Source organism: Gossypium hirsutum, chromosome D03 (genome assembly GCF_007990345.1).
Source record: "Gossypium hirsutum isolate 1008001.06 chromosome D03, Gossypium_hirsutum_v2.1, whole genome shotgun sequence".
Classification (NCBI taxonomy): domain Eukaryota; kingdom Viridiplantae; phylum Streptophyta; class Magnoliopsida; order Malvales; family Malvaceae; genus Gossypium; species Gossypium hirsutum.
The window spans coordinates 12,768,937-12,791,040 of record NC_053439.1 but is presented as its reverse complement, the minus strand read 5'-3'; the positions used below and the strand labels follow the sequence as shown (position 1 = coordinate 12,791,040).

At 33.2% G+C, this 22,104-nt stretch overlaps 1 protein-coding gene across 1 annotated transcript; it reads left to right on the top strand.

Annotated features, from left to right (window-relative positions):
* Window positions 1–11,378: 11,378 nt before the first annotated feature.
* LOC107950694 (auxin-responsive protein IAA27) lies at window positions 11,379–15,062 on the top strand. Its single transcript, XM_016885594.2, has 5 exons — window positions 11,379–13,378; window positions 13,816–14,030; window positions 14,288–14,429; window positions 14,583–14,644; window positions 14,764–15,062. The coding sequence occupies exons 1-5, from the start codon at window positions 12,843–12,845 to the stop codon at window positions 14,799–14,801; spliced, it is 993 nt and encodes a 330-aa protein (XP_016741083.1). The 5' UTR covers window positions 11,379–12,842; the 3' UTR covers window positions 14,802–15,062.
* Window positions 15,063–22,104: the final 7,042 nt, after the last annotated feature.

Here is a 22,104-nt window from a genome sequence, read left to right as displayed (position 1 = left end):
ATTTAACTCCCCAACAACAAGCTTTTATTTTATATATTTTTTATTAATGAGCAACCCTCGATCGTTGGATTTAACGAAGAAAATAGGAACCCAATACTTTAGGGCTCAATTTCCTTGAAAATCCTAAATACGAGTGTTATCTCAATTTGAAAATTTTAAAATCGAAAAAAAATGATGTGATGCTACATTAAATATAAAATGTAATAATAAATACAACAATGGCATAGAAATAAACAAAATTAATGTACATAAACAACGACATGTAAAATATCAAATGAATATAAATGAAAACATAAATCAATAAGCAAATGAAGGAAATAAACAAAAAAATATAAAGAGAATTTACTCATAAAATTTTGGGTTATAAAACTTATATATATATATAAAATACATAATGCATTTATGAAAACAAGGAAAATATAAATATATACATATAAAATATATTCATGCATTTACAAAAAAATGAAATATATAAGTATAATATAAAACGTGGAAAATATTTATAATAAGCTTTGAATGGAGTATAAATATATGTGTATAAATTACAAAAATGTATAAACATATAAAAATCATAGAATATGGGTAAACGTATAAATATTATGAAATATAAATGTGTATATATATATGTATAAACAACTATGAAAATAAAATAATAATAAAGTACGTATATAATATGTATATATATTAAAACGTTTAAAATATATATGTATATACATTAACATGCATATGCGCACATATATGTAGGTATAATAATAATATATAATATAATAATAAAAATAATAATAACAAAATTAATAAAATAGACTAAAAACCTAAAATGAAAGATTAAGGATTAAATTGAAAATCAACATAATTTAAAAAAAATGAAGGGCCCAATTAAAAGGCGCGAATAACTCATAGGGCTCGAATGGGAAAATATCTCCATCCTTTTGAAACGCGTCACTTTGCTAAATAAAATAAATAAATAAAATTCGCAGTGGTATCACCTTCTCCCTTTTTTAAAATCGTAAATAAGTAAAAAATAATCGAAAAAGAAAAAAAAAAGAAAACAGTAAGCCACCTTTAAAAAACTGCCAATCGTTCTCCCTTTTTTATTCATTCTCTTTTTTTTACAATGAAGGGAGAGGCCTCTATTTATAGCTGAGCCTCCCCAAATCCAATGGTACAGATCAATTACATCAACGGCAAAGATTAAAGGGTATCTACAAATTAAATCTCTAATATTACAAAATCATATCTTCTAAGATTGCATATATCATATCTAAGATTGCATATCATATCTAAGATTGCATATCCTCGAAGATTATGTTTCCATATGTGAGTCCGGGCTAAAATTGGGTATTACACCTTCTATTTTATGTTTTAAACAATAAGGACATTGTTTCTCTTTATTGGGGGGACCGTAAATAATATTTTTTGGGGGGATTTTTTTTAAAAAATTAATTTTTCCATCAAGTTATGTTCAAGTAAAATATTACTGAAAATTTTAATTTTTGCTTAATTATGTTAGTTTTAGTATGTATAAAATTCTATTATTTCAATTATTTTTTATGTTGGCTTAATTATGACAAAAATGTTCAAGTTAGTGATTGTGTATTAGTCAAACCATGAAAATTTAATTCCTTAGAAAAACTAAGCAAGTATGAAATTTTAAGCCTTGAGAATTGACTCAGTAATTTCCTTAAGGTGAAATCCTAGGAGACATGGTAATTTGAAAATGATTTAAACAAATTTTTCTTTGGACTATTTGAGCCTTCTAAGCCAACTCTAGTAATAATTATCCCTTGAAACCCTACTTTGAGTTGTTTGGCCTGATTTTCTTCTAAACATTAATAAGTCATCCATTTCTTTAAATTTATCTCTTCTTGTCCCAAATCTTAAACTCAGTACATCTAGAATATTTTTGTGATTAAGTTTGAGGGAGTTGTTGAAAAAAGCAACAGTGATTGCTTAAAAAAAATTAGTTGTTAAAAAAAGATGTACAGAGAGCATGTGTACTCAAACTTAAAAGAGCTGTTCTTAGGGATAATTACATTTGGAAGGTCCGAGGTGAGCTGAGTCTAAGGTTTTAGCCTAAAAATTATCTATTTTTTTCCTACCTTGACCCAAGCCACTTACAACCATATTAAAGACCAATTGATTTAGATTTATGTGTCAACTATATTAGTGGAGAGGAAATATTGAGTTCAACATATGAAGGCATAATTAAACTTGTAACAGCTCAGTTCTTTGAAGTGTCAGAACAGTGATTTTGGGGCCACAAATTTAACGTGTGAGCCCGTAAATATTATTATTTAATATTTACAAATAATTTATGGTGTATTGATAAAATTTTATTTAATGATTTTTTTTAAATGAAAGAACAATTAGGTTCAAGTGGCATGACCCTAAAATCAAATAGTTTTAGAAATGAGGTATCGGGATCTCGTTTATATAAACCAAGCCGTAAATATTTTTATAAATATTTATGGAGTGTTATTAAGGTTGTATTAAAGTTTCGTTAAGAAATTTTAATGTTTATATAGTTAATTAATTTAAAAAGGACTAAATCTTAAAGAATGTAAAATTTGATCACTATTAGATTTGAATGATTAAATGGCTTAATGATTATAAGTGGAAGGATTAAAATGGTAAATATATCATTTTTAATTTGTGGGACGGCAATGGAGCTTTAAAATTTTGTCTTATTCATGATTAAATGTTAAAATAATTAAAATAAATAATAAAATAAAAGGTTAAAAATAAAGAAAACATAATGTTTTCTTCTCCATTTGGTTGTTCATCACCGAATGCTCCATGGAAGCATTCTCAAGGTTCGGCCATGCTAAATCTATGCATGGCAATCTATTTCTCACCCGTTTTTAATAATTTTTTTTTGTTTTGGAGATCGTTGCAATTAGGTTTAGTTAGCATGTACCTTCGTTTTTGAAACTATTAAAGATTTTAAATGTTTCTATTGATGAATATTTGTAATTTTAGATGTTAAATGATGAATTTAAAATGTTAGTTGTTATTTAAAAGCATTTTGTTAAGTGATTTTGATGAATTTACCGATTAGGGACTAAATTGTTGAAATAGTAAAAATACAAGGACTTGATGTGAAATTGTTGCAAAAATGGGATGAATTGGAAGTTATTAATATTCAGCTATTGTGAATTTTCAATAAAATTGGTTTATTTCCATGATTAGGACATTGAGACTAAATTGAATAAAAATGAAAAGTTGAGGGTAATTTTGTAAAAATTTCAAAAATAAATAAATTGCTTAAAATGAATTGGTTTTGTTGTCTAAATTAATGAATAGAATGAAATTGTTAATTTAGATCATGAACAAGTGGCAAATCGAGGAGAAGGGAAAACTACTAAATAGCCCCTATACTTAGTCATTTTTGCAAATTAGTCAAGTAAGTTCGTAGTGATTTGTTATTTAAAGTAATTCACTTGTGATTATTATTGTTGTTCTTTAGTTAATTGATTTATATATATATATATATGTGAACTACTTCGGTTATTTATATAACATAAGTGTTGCAAATACTTATGTATATATGAAATTGAGAAAAGATTATTATTAATTTTTTTCTTGGATTTTTATTAAAGTTATATGCGAATGAGATGAATTTAAGTATGTATACCAGAAACGAAGAAGTGCCCCTAATTGTACTTCGGTACCCCTGTTTGCACATTAGTGCCCCTGTTTGTACTTCGGTACCTCTATTTGCACATTAGTGCCCCTGATTGTACTTTGGTACCCCTGTTTGCGCATCAGTGCCCTTGATTGTACCTCGGTACCCCTGAATGCACATCTGTGCCCCTATTTGCACTTCGGTGCCCTTGATTACACATTCGTGCTCCTAATTGCACTTTGGTGCCCCTTTTCTGCATCTGTGATGCCCTTGGCGTGGTGTAGTTAGCTGAGTATCCGAGTCAAGTTACTAGTTCAACAGGCATGAAAGGAAAAGGAACGGTAAGTATTCAAATGACTTATGTCATGAATCTATGAAAAGGATTGAAAAGGAAATGTTCAGTGAAAGTATACTAATGTTCATGAAATTGATGATTTCAAAATGAAGTTGTTCATGTTCAATGACCTACCTTATGATATTTCAAGTAGATTATGTATATATGCAGTAACATGTGTAGTTGTTAATGCTTAGACTTGTGCCAAGCTTATGGTTGGATTATATCATGCTTAATGGGAATGTTATACATTGAAATGGTAAGTGTCCAAATGGAAATATGCTTATGTTCATGAAAAGGTGGTATGAATCAAAAGATGTTTTTTTTTATGAAATGGTTTAACCTATGGTTGATCCTAAAAGAGTTATCTATAAATTCATTAACTTGTGTATTGATGATATATAGGGTTGTGTCAATCTTGTGTAATTGGTCGATGTTTATGCTTATGTCTTATGTTATGTAAATGATACAGGTAAGGGAATGAAATGAAATGGTAAGTTCATAATTGAGATGTAATGTGATAATGTAAATGGATTGATGAGTTAAAGGGATTATTTATATGTGAGAAATTTACATAAGCTATGGATGAATTTATATAGGTCGTAGATAAATACACTAATTTGTGAGTGGATAATGTTATTTAAGCTAAAGTAAGTAAATGAAAGGTTTCAAAGTCTTATAAAAAGGGTTAATGAGTGTGTAATATGTCTTATAAAAATCCAACTATGCTAGGAATGTTAAATATATGTAGTGTTTATGGACATACTCATTTGTAAGTTGATGATTACGGTTTGATAAATCTTGTGGTATCGGTATAGGTTTATATTTGCCTTATGAAGTTCATTATTGAAATAAAATGTTTTGTATAAAGTTTACATGAGCTTACTAAGCTTCCATTGCTTACGTAGTTGTCTTTCTTTTATTTTACAGATTATCAGAAGCTCAATTGGTTTGGAAGCTCGTCAGAGATCTATTACACTATCCAGTGGTTATATCGATAGACTTGATGTTTTGGCTAAGGTTAAAATGGCATGTATAGGTGAACTTGCGTTTGAATGTTGGTTGATAGTTTGGCTTGTATATGTTATTATGGTTTATGTAGTTATGGTACTTTTGATGTCTTGATGGTAGGTGTCAATATGGCTAAGTTTTGATGTATTATTTAATTGGCCAATTTGGTATGTGTTGGTAAGATTATAATATGGCCAAGTTGAGTTATGCTTTGAAGTAGATATGAGCTATTTGTAATGGTATAAATGCGGAAAAATATGGTAAGTTTGGTATGGAAATAGGTTAAGTGTGAATGGTTAAATATGCACATGTTTAGATAGCTTTGATGAATTGTGATTGAAGTGTCTTTTGGCATATTGGTTGTATGGACGTTTGGTATATATATTTGGTAATTTTATGCATGTTTTGGTATGTTTTAATGCATTGGTCAAGGGTGTAAATGGCTAGTAGTACATGTTTGAAGTGGGTGAAAGAATAGGCTTGATTTTGGCAAATTTCTTGTTCACACGGCCTAAGACACAGCGTATGTCTCTGTCGTGTGTGACACATGGCCATGCGACACAATCATGTGTCCTCTGTAGGTTTTAAAGGTTTCATTTCGAAGGTTACACGGCCTAGCACACTAGCGAGTGGCTTAGTCATGTGACCCAAGTCAGAGAGTTACACGAGCTGGGACACGACCGTGTGTCCCTATTTCGATTGTTACATGGCTTGAGACACGGGCGTGTGTCTCAGCCATATGACCCCTGCATTGTGAATTTTTCTCACTTTTTCCTTAAGTTTCCATATGTTTCTGATTTAGTCCCGAATCATTTTTAAAGTGTTTTTGAGGCCTCAAGGGCTCGAATAAGGACGATATGCATGTGTTTGAATGGATTATGCTATGATTTATGAAATGTTTGGAAAATGAATGATTTAAGTTACGTTTTTACGGTAATACTCTATAACCCTATTTTGGCAACAAATACGGGTTAGAGGTGTTACATTTAGTGGTATTAAAGCCAGGTTTAGTCGGTTCTTGAACTGAACGTAGCATGTATGGAGCCTAAAAATACATGCTAGTATATAACCTATGATAGTGTAATGTCTCCGGAATTTGACGGGATTTATTTTGTATATAGATAAAAGATGTCTTCCAACTGAGCTAATTTTAATGACGCTGAAAATGATATATAAAAATCAAATTTTGTGGCTTTACGATCTCCACCCTCTGTTCTCAAAATTTTATATCACGAAATGTCTATAGTATTTTTGTTGTAGAAAGTCCACAAGTGTGAAGCCCAAGAGTTCAATGGTTGAACGAGTGATAATGTAGTTAGAGTCGATAGTTGGTTAGCAAATAAAGAGAGTTTTGGATAAGATATTAGATTTTTTTTGAAGATCATTCGGGATATAAAACATCGCTGTTAAAGAAGAAGTTATTCATAGGTAATCAACTTATTCAGATATGGTATTTAAAGAACAAGTTAACTGGATTTTCTTCTGAATTGATTTCTTTAGTGGAACAGGATAATTTGGGGTCATCGATGACTTTAGTAGTCAGATAGATAGTGTTTGAACTGGAAGTATATCTGAATGCAACTGTTATAGCCTAGTATCTTACAAGGATCTCTTCTGGGTATTATATATGTTCTTATTATGTTGCATGGTCTTCAATAGAAATCATTCGGATGTGAATAAGTATGTTAGGAAGGCTTATAAATTTGCATATTTTGATGGTATAGAAATGAGTTATATTCTCGGGAGTTTAGTAAGAACTTTACATATTAGACTTTGTTATCTTGGTTTTCTTATTTTTCTTATTCTTTACTCTATCATGTATGATCCATCTGCAAATGATACACATTGGCTTGGGAATATTATAATTGTTATGGTTATAATTCTTGGTTGGGTTATGAGAACATGTTGATACAGGTCTCAACTTTTTAGCGATTGTGTTGTTGCATTTGTTTTTTTTGGAACTACATTGGGTTTTTCTAATTTGTTTCGAAATGCATTATAGGTATTTGACGCATTTTTTTAGCTATGTGGTTGTAGCGCATATCTTATTAGAGCACTGTGGTTCCTTTGAGGGAAGATTTTCATAGAAAAAAGCAAAGTAATACTTCTAATTCATTTGATGGTTGTGTCTCCAGTATGGTTCAATGCTTTGATATTAATTATTGAAATATTTTCATTGTATATCCAATTTCTAACTTTCAAGAAGGGATAAATAGTGGTAACAGTATAGACGGTGAAAGATCAAGCTTAGTATCACACATTAGTTCTCATCACTTTGATGATATTGAATTATTTCAACAAGTTACGACTGGATGTTATAATTCGTGTGGACTAATACAGTTGTCATGACTTTTGATTGGTACTATGATGGAATCAAGATAGATTTTATGTCTGGATTTCTTGTCGACAAGAAGAAATAATTGATTTTAAACATTAATATCAAGTTGATAAAATAAACTCATTGGTTTTAGTCAAAACGGATTAATCACTTGAAAAGTTAATTGATTTGTATGCATTTGAGTTTATCCCCAGGTTTGGGAATAAATTTGTGAATTCTCGGGTAAATAGACGGACAGTCAAAATGTGGGTTTCATATTCTAAAAGAAATAATACATGAATATATCAATCAGATCAGTTATAATTGTGAAATGCTATTATGGGTTAAAGTCATCTCAATAGTTACAACTATCACACTTGTATTTAAATGATATTGTTTGAAACTTTTCATGAAATGGAACATTTATCAGTTGGAAGTTACAGATGCAGATATGCCAGAAACATCGATTAGAGTCTGTTATGAAAATTATGAACTTTAGCTAAATGTTATGAAAAGTCTAATGTATATAGAATCTTATGATCTGGTTTTTTCGGGTATGTTTGTACGGATAATGTTGGGAATTTCTCGGTAGTTGTGCTACTAATGATAAAGTTATGATAGGAAAGTATCGAAGCTGTCTAGTTAAGTCTAGGTATAATATCAAGTCCTGATATGAGTTCTAATTGGAGATGAGTTATGATTGATTTATTTATGAACTACCATTGAAAAAGGTGAAAGAAAGACTCGACTTGATGACTATCATCAGGTGAGAAATTTCAAGGATGAAATTTTCATAAGGGGGAAGAATTGTAACAGCCCATTTCTGAAGTCTCAGAACAGTGATTTCGGGACCACAAATCCAACGTGTGAGCCCGTAAATATTATTTAATATTTACGAATAATGTATGGTGTATTGATAAAATTTTATTTAATGATTTGTGTTAAATGGAAGAACAATTCGTTTCAAGTGGTTTTAGAAAATGAGGTATCGGGACAAGATTGATTTTGTTTGAAGGGATTTTTGCAAAAGTGACTCATTGAGTTATAATGTAAGTTAGCATTATTTGGAGCGAACAATAAATTAAGTTTGGGGGTGTGATAACTCAAAATTATATAGGCATTTATAGCACATTCTAACTAATAATCCATGCAAAATTTGAGTATTTTAATAGCAAATTTTGTAGTTTTATTACAAATTTGTACAGTAGGAAAAAAATTAAGGATAAAGTTGTAATCTTACTTATTTACATGCTAATTTGACATATTTTTGTCGATTTGACGTAGTTTCGTGCAATAGAAGGAAAGTTAGTCTTGAAGCTCACTTATTCGATGCTCGATGCTGTAGCATTCTTGTAGCAGAGGTCATGTAGAAGTGGGTTGATAGCTTATCAGTATGGGCGTCCTAATTTCATCTGTTGGACTCTCAAATTAATTTTGACCCATCTCGCAATTGGATCACTAAAGTGGACAAGCTTGTTGCTAAATTTGAAGCCCAAACCGTCCACTAAGAGAGGAAAGCGCCCAGTTTGGCTATGGGAAGTCCAATTGTCCATAAATGTAATTAAATTAGGCACCCAAGACATGGTAAAAGATAACAAATCAACCACAAAAACTTTCTCATGTGACTGCTTAACTCCTTCCCATAAATTAAGCATAAGCTAGCTAAATTAAGCAAAGTCATCAACCTTCCTTCCTCAACACAAAGGGTCGGCCATACATGAGAGAAAAAAAAGGGGATTATCATGTTATTTTTAGCAAACTCAAAGAGCTTCTCATTATTATAAATAGAGTCATTTTCTCTCCATTTCATTCATCCTTTACTCACCACCTTTTTTCTCTCTTCTTTTACTTCCCATTTTTCATTCTTCAAAGAGTGTTTGCAAGGCTCTAAGAGTAGCCCCATTCGGAAATATTAGCTTTTAAGATTGGTTGTCATGGCAAGAAACGAAGAACGAAAGAGGAGTAAAGTGAGTTGTGCCTCGGAGAACCACTAAAAATTGCTTAGCATTTCTTTTCCCTTCAATATTTTATTTTTTTCAATTCAAGAAACATGATTGCAACTAAGTTTTCTACTTTTAATATAATCATGATTGTTTAATTCCGTTGGTCTTAGAATGATTTACATTTTGTAGCTTAGATTATTTAATTATGTTAAAGATGTTCTATGAATTTGATATGTTTATTCATTCAGATAAAATCATGTGTATGTTATTCGTGCATTATAAAATAGGGGTGTAATTGAATTAATTATTAAATCAGAATCATATTGTAATTAATTGACACAATATTTGAATGATGCATGTTTGATCTTTTTATGATGAAAATAGGTCAAATTAGTAATAATATCAAAAGAACTTTATTACCTTGCATAACCTTAGGATCAATGTGATTAAATTATTTCAGTATAGAAATATTACTCTTACCTCGCATAATCTGATTTTTGCCTATTGAAATACTAAGTTGATTGAGCATAGACATATACGAGAAAAACTTAATAATTTAATAAGTGTGATTTCTTAGACAATGCCTGAAAATGTAATCTTGAAGTTGGACTTGACATAGAAATATGCAATCAAACTAAAAGGTTAAGCTTAGATCTTTGGGAGAAGCCGAGCACTCATAATATCAGGGTTAGTAAATTATCAATTTGCCACGAAATTTCCGTAACATCTCTTAACATTGTTTAAATAATTTTAAGTTATGAAGGAAAATTATTCTGACACATGCATGTTATTGTGATTAACTCTTAAAAACTTGCATTCTTAATTTTATTATGTTTAATTTGATTTTTAATCTAGTATAATTAGGAAATCCATCACACTTTAATTCGTCTCATCACCAATCAATTTACTAAGTATTAATTTTGTAATTTTGTATACATTAAACAAATTTTATAAAGTAGACCTTAAAATTTATTTTTCCTTTTAATTATTGCAATGTCCCATTGAGAAATCCACCACTTTTTATACATTAAATCTCCTAAACAAATTGGGGGATATAAAAAGGAAAAAAGAAAATGCTAAATTCAAGATATAATATTGTTTTCTCTTACATAAAAAAAAACGTGTATTGTTTAAATTGAATATATAAAGTTATATAACTTACATATAAATACATAATATTATACTTTAAAATTGAGCCCACAGCAGAAACTAGCGTGGTTAAAATCTTTGTTGGTATCTTAAAACATCAAAGCTGAAAATTATTTTGTCATCCTTTTTCCTAATTTGTAATATGTATTTTTAAAAAAAATTAAAGTTAATTGAGTTTTAATTTATTTAATACTATTATATAAATTTGAGTATGTTAAAACTTATATAAATTTTAAATTTAAAGTTTTGAAGTATATGGATAACTTAAAATTGCATAAAATGATTATCTAAATTAATTAAATTCATCTTTTTTTCCCTTATAGACATTAAGACAGAATTGTAAATTAATTTCAACAATAATATTTGGATAATTTTTTTTATTGTTTTTAATTTCAGTTTAAGTATTAATTAATTGATTTAGTCTTGATTTTGGTTTAAAAACAAAAAAGTTACAATTATTCGAATCAAATTAAATGTTATTTTTATTTTTATTTTATTATTTTTTAATTTATATAAAATAAAACCAAATTTTTAAAAATTATATAAAATACATTTTTCTAAAGTTTAAAAGTCGATGAACTTGTTGTGCCCTGAAGATATTTCGAGGAGATCATGCTCTTTCGTTTGGAGATCCTTGTCCAAAGTTAGGTCAATCCTTCATCAAAATCTTGTTTAGTTAGTGGGAGAGGGTAATCTTATAAAGGTTTGGACCGATAATTGGGTCCCAAAGATTGGACCACTAATCAATTTCTATCATAATACAGAGATTATTAATTTAAATACAATCTTAAAGGAGATTTTTTTTATCTCATTGGAGATGGGATTGGAATTTTCTCAACTTTTTTGTGGATAACAGCATTTTGTCATATATTGTGGTCGTTCCTCCTCCAACCTCTTCAGTCGAAAATGATGAGTTAATCTCTAGATGGTTGGACCATGGTAAGCTTGTTGTCAAATTAGCTTATCAATTTCTTACACATGATTCTCTTAATCTAGAAGACAACAAATGGTAGCTGGCTTGGTCCTTCACAGGGCCCCAAAGAGTTAGACACTTTCTTTGGTTGGTTCTCAAGGAGAAGTTGATGACCAACATCGAGAGATGTAGGAGAGGATTTATAAATGATCCTTCTTGTGCAAGTTGTAGGCATGTTGAAGAATCTATTATTCATGTTCTACGAGACTGTGCTAGCGTGCAAGAAGTGTGGAGGCAGGTTGTCCTTTCAAGGATTTGGGGGGAATTTTTTTTGTTCCTATAATGGAGTGGATCTCTTTGAATTTAAATAATGAGTATAAGTTGGTTCTTACAGAAGATGAATGGCAGTCTTTCTTTGGAATTATTTCTTGAAATCTATGGAAGCAGAGGAACTTATGGGTGTTTCAAAGGGTAGGCTCAAATAACTATCACACTTTTCATTCGACGTGGTGTTGAGCAAGCTCAATCAAATTTCAACATGTATTATCTGTGGGCAGTATTACGAAGCAGAGACGAGATCAAGTTTGGAATCCTCCTCCATTGAGATTCATAAAGTTAAACACAGATGAAGCAAGGGATCTTGTTTTGAAGGAAGCGTCAATAGCTGCTATGGCTAGAGATGATTTGGGTTCATGGCGTGGAAGAGTTAGGAGAAACATTGGCAAATGCAATTTGTACAGACTGAACTTTGGGCTATATATGACAGACTCCGTTTGGCATGGGATAATAGTTGGGATAATATTATGGTTGAAACAGACTGTCCACAAGCTATGGAAGCCATCTTAGACAGGTCTTATGGGAAATTGTACAGGGACCTAACCTCGAGAATTCAAGAGCTTTGTAAAAGACAATGGAAGGTGATTATTAAAAAGATTCCAAGAGAAGCCAATGTAATTGCACATTTGTTGGCTGGGAAGATGAAGCGTTCCCTTATGCTCTGATCATTTCTTAGGATCCTCTAAAAGCGATTGTTGATCAATTACAACTTGATAGTTGCATGATAATACTGATCTAATGCTTAATTTTATCTTTGAGATTTTCTTTAGAAATAAAAATAAAAAGTCAATGAACTCAAACAAACCAAATTGACAATTATTTTTTGGATCAATTGAATTATTCTATAACGTTTGATTTGATTTTGATTTTTTTTTTATCATATATCATATATTATTCACTTAAAAGCAAACCAAATATATTTTATTTCCTTTGACCAAGTTAAAATAAAGGGTTTTTGCCTACACCAACAGACATAAAGTAGAATTTAGAAAAAAGAAAGGAAAAAAATAATATACTAAGCAAAGCAGCTACAGAAAGGCCAAAGAAACTTCTTTTTCTGCTTCATCAAAAACCAACTCTCCTCAGAGCCTAACCTGACTGCTTCTCACTCTCTCATTCTCTCTTCTCACATTAGCTTTCTTCTTCATCTACTGCAGTTGTTGTTGTTGATATATTTAAGGAAAGCAAGTTTTCAAAAGAGTTTGGTATTTTAGATGTCAACACCTTTAGAACATGATTACATAGGCTTATCAGAGACTTCTTCAGTGGAAAGAAGCTCTGATAAGATCCCTTCTTCTTCTTCCTCCTCCTCCTCTTCAACTCATCCCAATGAAGACAAAACCACCAGAACTAGTCTCAATCTTAAAGGAACTAAGTTGAGACTTGGCTTGCCAGGTTCTCAGTCCCCTGAGAGAAAGGTCTCTCTTTTTTGCAAAGATTTGGAGAGTAATGAAAGAAGTAATGGTTTTGCTGTAAGCCCTTTGAAGAACTTGATGTCTGGAGCAAAAAGGGGTTTCTCAGATGCCATTGATGGACCTAATGGGAAATGGGTTTTTCCCATGAATGGTAAATCTGATGTAGAGTTGGCTAAAGGTGCCATCTTGGCCTCTCCTAGGGCTGTTTTGGAGGGTAAAAACAAACTACCTTCCGGGAGAGAGGTTGGTGGCCCTCCTCAGCCTCCAAAGCCAGTTCAAGACAAGAACATTCTTGTTCCTTCTGCAAATGAGCATTCCAATGCTCCTGCTTCAAAGTATGTTTATCATCAAACCTGTTTACTTTTTCTTATGAAATTGTAAGTTGAAGTTTCAATTGGGATGGTTTTAATTCTTGTTCTGCTATCTGCATTGATTTTATCTAGTGTTGTAGACTCAAATTCTGTTCTTCATTCTGCTGATGTCCCCACAATGTTTGAAGCGAATATCAAACTTGCATCAGATTATCTGCATTTTAATCCGCTTACTCTTTCATTTTTGAAGTTTGTTTGAAAATTTCTGAAGCCGAAAGGGACTTTTCCTAGAGCTTTTTAACTTCGTAATGTGTTCTTCATGCACCTTTGTAATATTCATTGCTTAGTTCTTTAATTGTTGCCTTGCTGGAAATTTTAATCTCTTTGGTCTACCGTTACTTGTATAACTGGTTCTTAGTCTATAATTTTAAATCAATTATTGAGTATGATTTATGTAACAGGGCACAGGTGGTAGGATGGCCACCAATACGGTCATTCCGGAAGAATACGATGGCCTCAAATTCGGCGAAAAACAGTGAGGATGCCGCTGGTTGCCTCTATGTAAAGGTGAGCATGGATGGTGCACCATACCTGAGGAAGGTTGATCTCAAGACCTACAAAACCTATAAGGAAATCTCATCAGCTTTGGAGAAGATGTTCACCTGTTTTACACTTGGTATACAATCCCGCGCATGTACATACATCTACTTTAACACGCGTTATGTAAGAATTGGAAATTTCTAAGGATCTGTGATATTTATGCAACAAGATTCATATACAGACTAGCTATAGTTTTAGATGAAACTATTTTGTGTGGTGAAAAAGTTTTGATCAAGAATCAACCCTGCAGCAGAAGCTTATCTGAGTAGTTTATTTGTTTTTGAAAGAGTTTAGACCAATGTGATTTTTATAGTGTTAAGTGTGTGTATACAGGGCACTGCAGCTCCAATGGACTTGCTGTACGAGATGGTCTGAGTGAGAGTCGTTTGATGGATCTTCTCCACGGATCTGAGTACGTGCTGACTTATGAAGACAAGGACGGTGATTGGATGCTGGTTGGAGATGTTCCGTGGGAGTAAGTGGTTTTCATCCTAGATACCACTTTTTGTATTCCTTTAAAAATGAATCATGCCTTGGAAATGTTAAGCTACTTGACATTGCAACGCAACACTCCGTTTTCCTGCAATCTAATCTTTTTCGGTTATTTGTTTGTCATGTTTGATTCCAGGATGTTCATCGATACCTGTAAGAGACTACGGATAGTGAAAGGTTCAGAGGCAATTGGACTAGGTATCTGGTTTCGCTCATCATTGTTCCTTGATCAACTATTCCGTTGCATTCTCATGGTTGATATAGATGATTTCATGAATTCCTGATATTGAGTGGTCTTTTATTTTTGGTGGTTTCAGCTCCAAGAGCAATGGAGAAATGCAAGAACCAGAGTTAATGCAAAAGCATGTTGAAGGTGATAAACAAATCAAGTCTTGAAAACCAAGACATTTAAGGATATGATCAGTTTGAGTACCCTACTCAAGAATTTATATATATGTGCTTTGAGATATGATAAGTTTGGAGTAGTTTGTGGAAATTTTTAGAAAAAGAAAGAAGTTTTATATTAGACAAATGAAATGATGGCATTGGAAACATATCCGCTTGTCCCTTTATTTTATTTCTTCATTAATGTAATTTTGAGAACTGTGTAAATGGATTGATTGGTGGTTGGCTATTTCTTCCTTTTATCTCAAAAAAGAAGAGCACGCCGAACCCTAAAAGTCCTCGGCAATTATCACACACACAAGTGAAAAATGACAACCATAGATTAGTTGCAATGAATCTGGAACGCGAATGGTGTGTGTTATTGTTTGTGAAAAAAGTTTCTTATTAGAACAACTAAACAACATATTTTATTAACTAATTAAGGTTTTTATATCTGGAGGTGAGTACTAGATATAAACCTATATTAATTATTTATATGTTCTGAAATTTTAAGTAGTTGAAGAATGCTTAGAAACATTATACTCTATTTTCATATTTTAATATCCATCGAACACAATACTAAAAAAGAAAATTGGAGTCGACTGAGTTTTGATTTAATTAGCATTGGCATTGTTGCCAATGGAAGAGTATGGATTCAAGCACGTTGAAGTACACTTATCTTCCTATTAAAAGGTTGAGAAGAGTTGAAGTGCACTTATCTTCCTATTAAAAGGTTGAGAAGAGCTGTACCTAATTCTAAGCATCATTTGTATTAAAAAGAAAATTGAAAAGCTCTAACAATGTAATTAATCCATGTCATTATGCACTCATTTAAGGATAGCAATAAGGCGGGGGAGGCAGATTTTTGCCCACTAGACCTGAAGCTTAACCAATCCACTCTGATTCCGATCTAAACTTGACTCTTAAGAAAAGAATATGTACCGAATCTGAAACTAAAATTTAATAGGAGACACGACTCTTAATCGATCGGGCCTGAATTTAATTTAATTTTTTTATTTTTTTATTTTGAAGCAAATAACATTACATTTTCAACTTTTTTATTTATTTTGAAACAAAAATAGATTTTTTTTTTTAGTTTAGACTTAAAACTTAATATATTTATATATATTTATTGAAAGCAAAAATTTAATATATATATATATTAGGAGCATTTTTGTAAGTATCTTAGAGGGACAGATTTATCTTAAATCCGATCTCGGCTCAGATTAATTATTTTTTTCTCTAATTCCAACTGACCAACCCTGAATCCAAATTTCCAAAAAGAAAATTCAACCTATTGAATCAGGTCGGGTTGAAACTGGTCGAATTTGGGTTTTGTTTTCATCTGCACTCATTGATATTTGATATCATTTTCTTTAATTCAGAAAAAAATAATATATTAAATGGGCAAATTACCAATAAAAGCCTTTTTTTAAAAAAAAATTACCGAAATGGGCCAATTATTTTATTATTTATCGGAATGGTCCTTTTCCGCGAAATCGCGTCCACGTCAGCACGATGTCAGGGTACGCGCCAGGAAATCGCGTCCACGTTAGCAACTCGCGTTGACGTGGACGCGATTTAGACCGCGCGTGAATAGTACCCAACTGTCAAAAATTTGACCGTTGCCCCCCAACGGTCAAAAAAAAAACTATAAATACCCCCCACCCCTTTTTATTTTTTCACAAACAAATCCTCTCTCATATTTCCTCTCAATTCCTCTCAATTTCCTTCAAAAATTCGCTCAAATGCATATTTAATTTCAATTTCCTCTCAATTTCCTTCAAAAATTCTCTCAAATCCATATTTAATTTCAATTTCCTTTTTTAAAATAATTTTAAATTTTTTTTATATTTTTATAAATCGTAAAAATTTGTACGATTTCATCAATGGCCGGATCATTGACTCGTCTTGATAGACATCACATATCGGTGGAACAAATGACAATGGTAAGTGTTAAATTTAATTTTTAAATATTATTTAAGAATTTTTTATTTATGTTTTTTTAGATAATTATTAATTTATTATTTGTTATAAAAGTCTGAAGATCGGGTATTGGAATGCAATATCTGGAATATGCATGCTCCTCCATCACCGTTGGTAGAGAACTACCTGCGGGAAGCGGGTTTTTGGCACGTGGCAACGGTAGGCCGGGGATGCAAGTTGGTCTCGAAACTGATCAGTGCGTTGATCGAGAGGTGGTGATACGAGTCACAAAAGCCCAAATTCTTGAGGGCAAGGCCCAATAAGAAGATTCCAAGCCCAATCAAGAAATCCACCCATACTTAGTTGAAAATCAGGCCAAATTGTCAAAGTGGCCCAAGTTGTAAAGTTTTATTTTTATTTATTTATTTATTTTACTTAGTTTAAATGTTTATCCAAGAGTCCCAAATAAAAGACCCTTGGCCGAATTTTCATATTAAAATAATTAGGAGTTTTTTTTTTAGTTTTAGTTTTAGTGTTCTAATTAAATTAGGAAAACATTTGAAAGGCCTATTTATATGGCTTGGCCAACCACCCTACATTACATTACAATTACATTGAAAATTTCAGATTTGATTTGAGTGAAAATTCTCTTTGAGTTCTTCAAGGATTTTCTCTTGAGTTTTCTTTAGAAGTTGTTTTAACAATCTTTTTGATTGTGGGAGCCATCTTCAACCTTCTTCTTGCCATTGATATTCTTTGGAGGGGAGATTAGAGCCGTTTGAAGGGAGTTGTGAGATCTTTCGAGATTTCAAGGCTTCTTAGGACTTATCTTTTAATTTCTTACTGTCAATTCTTTCTTTATTTTTACTTGTGCTGAATCATTATCTAATCTATTTTCTGTTCTTATTGTGTTTTCAGCTTTTTTCTATCTTAAGGAATCAGCCCACAAATCCCCAATTTCTAGGGTTTTTCCATACTCTTTTTGGGTGAAATTAGATTGTCGAAATTTGGGGAAAACTGTCTTGGTGTTCAATTGGGCAGAATCACAATCTCCTTGAGGGTTTCAAGAACCCTAACACTTATTTCTATTCTCAATTTGATTCTTTGCTGATTTAGGGATTTTATTTCAGATCTGAAAATTCAAAAATCTAATCTTTTAATTTTCTGTTTCGTTTCAGATCTAATTGTTTAGGGTTTTCGTAGGAGTTTCTCGTGACTTGGCAACTCGATCTTGGTCCGCGCGCAACCCCGTATCAGGTGGAGACCCGAGACACACACATTCCATCTTCCATGTGGAAGTGCACTATCACTCTAGAAGATGTTAGTCTGCAGTTGGGATTGCCGGTGGACGGGCACCCAGTCACCGGGTCTGCCCAATCTAGCAATTGGGAGGCGGTGTGCTACGAGCTTTTGGGCACTATTCCGAAGAAAATGGAGGGAGGTAAGGTCGAGATGGGCTGGTTATGTGACACATTCCCTGATCCGGATGAAGATTCAACAGAAATTGAAAGAATCCGATATGCTCGGGCATACATTCTTCAAATAATTGGAGGTTATCTGATGCCCGACACGTCATGGAGCCGCGTACATCTAAGATGGCTGCTAAAACTCATTGATTTTAGAGCAGTCGGTGAATTGAGTTGGGCTCTGCCGTCTTGGCAACATTATATCGGGAGATGTGCGGGGCGACACGACCGAGGAGAGCAAACATCGGAGGTTGCCTGTCACTACTGCAGTAATGGGCACGGTTTTGCTTTCCATTTCTACGTCCTCAAGTGAACCCCCATATACATTCCCACTCATAACGAGGTAAATTTTATTATATTATATTTTACAATCATTATGTAGATTTTTAAAAATAAAAGTATGCTAAAAATTTATTTAATTAGGTGGAACCATCTGGCAAGTTATGCTAGACTACCGTCCTCTCTTGAAGATATACGGCTTCTATTGGACCAACGGTCGGAAGCAAAAGTAAGTATTATTGCAAATAGATATTTCCATACATTCACTATTTGATTGATATTTAGTATTTAGTATTTAGTATTATGTATATAACTAATATTTCTATCATGTTCATATAGTTTCAATGGACACCATACGAGGATCCAGCAATTCGGGCAGTAATCCCGGAAGAGTTTTTACAAAATCCACAAGCTTGGCACGTGAAAGTCGTGTTGGTCAACTACGCAACCGTGGAGCCGCACTAGACAGACAGAGTGCTGCAACAGTTTGGATGTAGACAACCGATTCCGGTGGATCTTGAAGAGTTTGACGATCAACAAAAAGTCGACCTTCAGCAATTGAATACGGATTGGCCGAGATACTGGCCTGAGTACATGGAAATGTAGGAAGATCAGTATGAATATCTACCTACTCGGGAACCAATCATCGTTCCGGAGTTATCGTGCGTTCCAGAATACATGCCATGGTTTAGGATCCATGGCAAGCCGTATTTACTGACGCCAGAGGAGAGGCAGCGGCAAATACGTATCGAAAGGGTAAGGCACGGGCCTCTAAATCCAAGATGATGAGACAAAAATAGCCCCTCAACGAGGCCCAAACATTCACCCGGCTCATCATCAGCGGCCATAAGATCATCAGGCCCAACGAGAGCACCGACGCAGTCACCCGACGCAGCGGTTCAACCGATGATACCCACGCAACCACCTTTTCAGATGATGCCAGGTGCGTTTCCTAGCCCTTATATGTACCCTAACCCTTATATGTATCCTTTTCCGAGTCCTATGGCAGGTTGGAGCCAAATGCCCAGTTCAGCTCCATTTCCTGTTATGCCGAGCGGACCGCCGATGTATAGGCCAGCGGCGCACGAGGGATCGCAAGGGGGGCCGTCGGGGAGCTCTCCTTTTTACCAATCCCCACCAACGTATGGGTTTCAAACACTGTCGCCGTTCTTAATGCAAACACCTCCACATACACTATTCCTTGAAGGTGGATCATCGTCCCAAGTCCGACAACCAGATGTCGAACCGGAAGAACCAGAATCCCTACCGGAGGAACAACAACCGCCGCCGGAAGCTAGAGAAAGGAGGAATCCAGCGCGTAACCGTCGACGGCCGCCATGTGGCACTGAATCCCCGGGGCATAGACATTGATTGCCATATTTAAATTTATTTGTACAAATATTTTGAATATTTTGATATTATTTTATGTAAAAAAATAGAAATTTGTATACTTATTTTGATATTATTTGATGTAATAAAATAGAAGTTTATTTGATGTAATAAAATAGAAGTTTATTTGATGTAATAAAAACCCTAACCTAATTTAATTAAAAACCCTAAACCCTTAACTTAAAAACCCTAACCTTAACCTAATTTAGTTAAAAACCATAACCTAATTTAATTAAAAACCCTAAACCCTTAACTTAAAAACCCTAACCTAATTTAATTAAAAACCCTAACCCTAACCTAATTTAATTAAAAACATTAACCCCTTAACTTAAAAACCCTAACCTTAACCTAAATTAATTAAAAACCCTAACCTAATTTAATTAAAAACCCTAACCCCTTAACTTAAAAACCCTAACCTTAACCTAAATTAATTAAAAACCCTAACCTAATTTAATTAAAAACCCTAACCCTAACCTAATTTAATTAAAAACCCTAACCTTAACCTAAATTAATTAAAAAACCTAACCTAATTTAATTAAAAACCCTAACCTAATTTAATTAAAAACCCTAAACCCTTAACTTAAAAACCCTAACCTAATTTAATTAAAAACCCTAACCTAATTTTATATAATTTGATAATTTTACTAACCATTAATACAATTTTTTGACTTAATAATTTTACATTCACATAATGTTAGATTTGGAAAAATGTTTTGACTGGTACTAACAGTTAATAATTTTATATAATTTGATAATTTTACTATCCATTAATACAATTTTTTTGACTTAATACAATTTATCAATTAATAATTTCACAAACTTAATTTTTTTACAATTACATTCAACTATTGCGATTAGGGCATGATCGACTTGTATGGCCTGGATTCCTACACCATCCACACAACTTCGTTTGACTGGTTGTTTCTCGAATAGCCATATTGTTATGTATTCTAGTCGAGTAAGGTCGACCCTTTGGTTTGCGACGTAATTCTCTATCCGGTAACAGCTTAAAATGAGCAAGAGATACGGGCGGCCACTTACGTTCATCTGGGATCGGTGGGAAAACGTGTCTCCATACGTTGTACATGTTTTCTAATTTGTACACTTCATCCACATAACTCATCGGATCCAGACGGAGTTTCTAACAAGCTGCAATAACATGAGCGTATGGATAACGAAGTGCATCAAACATCCTACAGTCACAAGTCCTATTTCGCAAGTGTACACGATATTGCCCGCCAACAACACCTTGGTACGGTCTGTCAAATTCTGTCCCTCGAAACCATAAATTGTCTCGATCGTGACACACTGTGTGCATGGTGTTTGCCCTCGCCTTGGCCTTGTTAATTTCTTGAACTACCTTATTGCACCATACATGGCCTCCCTGCATCTGGCCTGCATAACTTGCTGCTCGCTTTGGAAATAGCGCCACCAAACGAAAATATATCTTTCGCACAACCGATGTTATCGGTAGATGGCGCGTTCCTTTAAGAACAGAATTTATGCATTCTGTCAGGTTCGACGTCATCTGGCTATATCGTAGGCCGCCGTCGTATGCTTGTGCCCACTGTTCGAAACGTATGTTACAAAGGTAGTCCGCCCCTTCTCCGTTTTGGGATCGTAAAATTGCCAACATCTCGTGAAAACGATCTTTATTTATTTCATACCCTGCCAATATAAGATCATAGCGAATAATTTATACCACTTCTACCAATAAAACTAATTCAAATTGACAAACAAAATAACACAGATATAGACTAAATACCCATGTTGGTCACTTGTTGTCATTCGCTTTTAGATGGATATTGCATGTAGTAGTTCGAAGCAACGTGTCTTAGGCAATATCTATGGTGTGTGCGCTGCCATAAGCTTCCCTCTCGATCAAATGCAGCTAGTATACTAGCGCCCCGATCTGAAATAACATAGATATTAGGTTGGGGGCACACATGCCTCCTTAACCTAGAGAGAAAGAAATCTCAGTCATCAAACGACTCCCCCGGTGTTATTGCAAATGCAATTGGAAGAATTCTTCCACCACCATCCTGTGCCATTGCAAGCAATAGCCGATGAGTATACATACCGAACATGAAGGTACCGTCAATTTGTACCAACGGCTTGCAGTATGGAAATGCGTCTCGGCATTGCTTAAAGGTCCAAAACAGGCGTTTGAACACTTGGCATCCACGTAGCAATCAGCCGTTGTAGTATGCATGT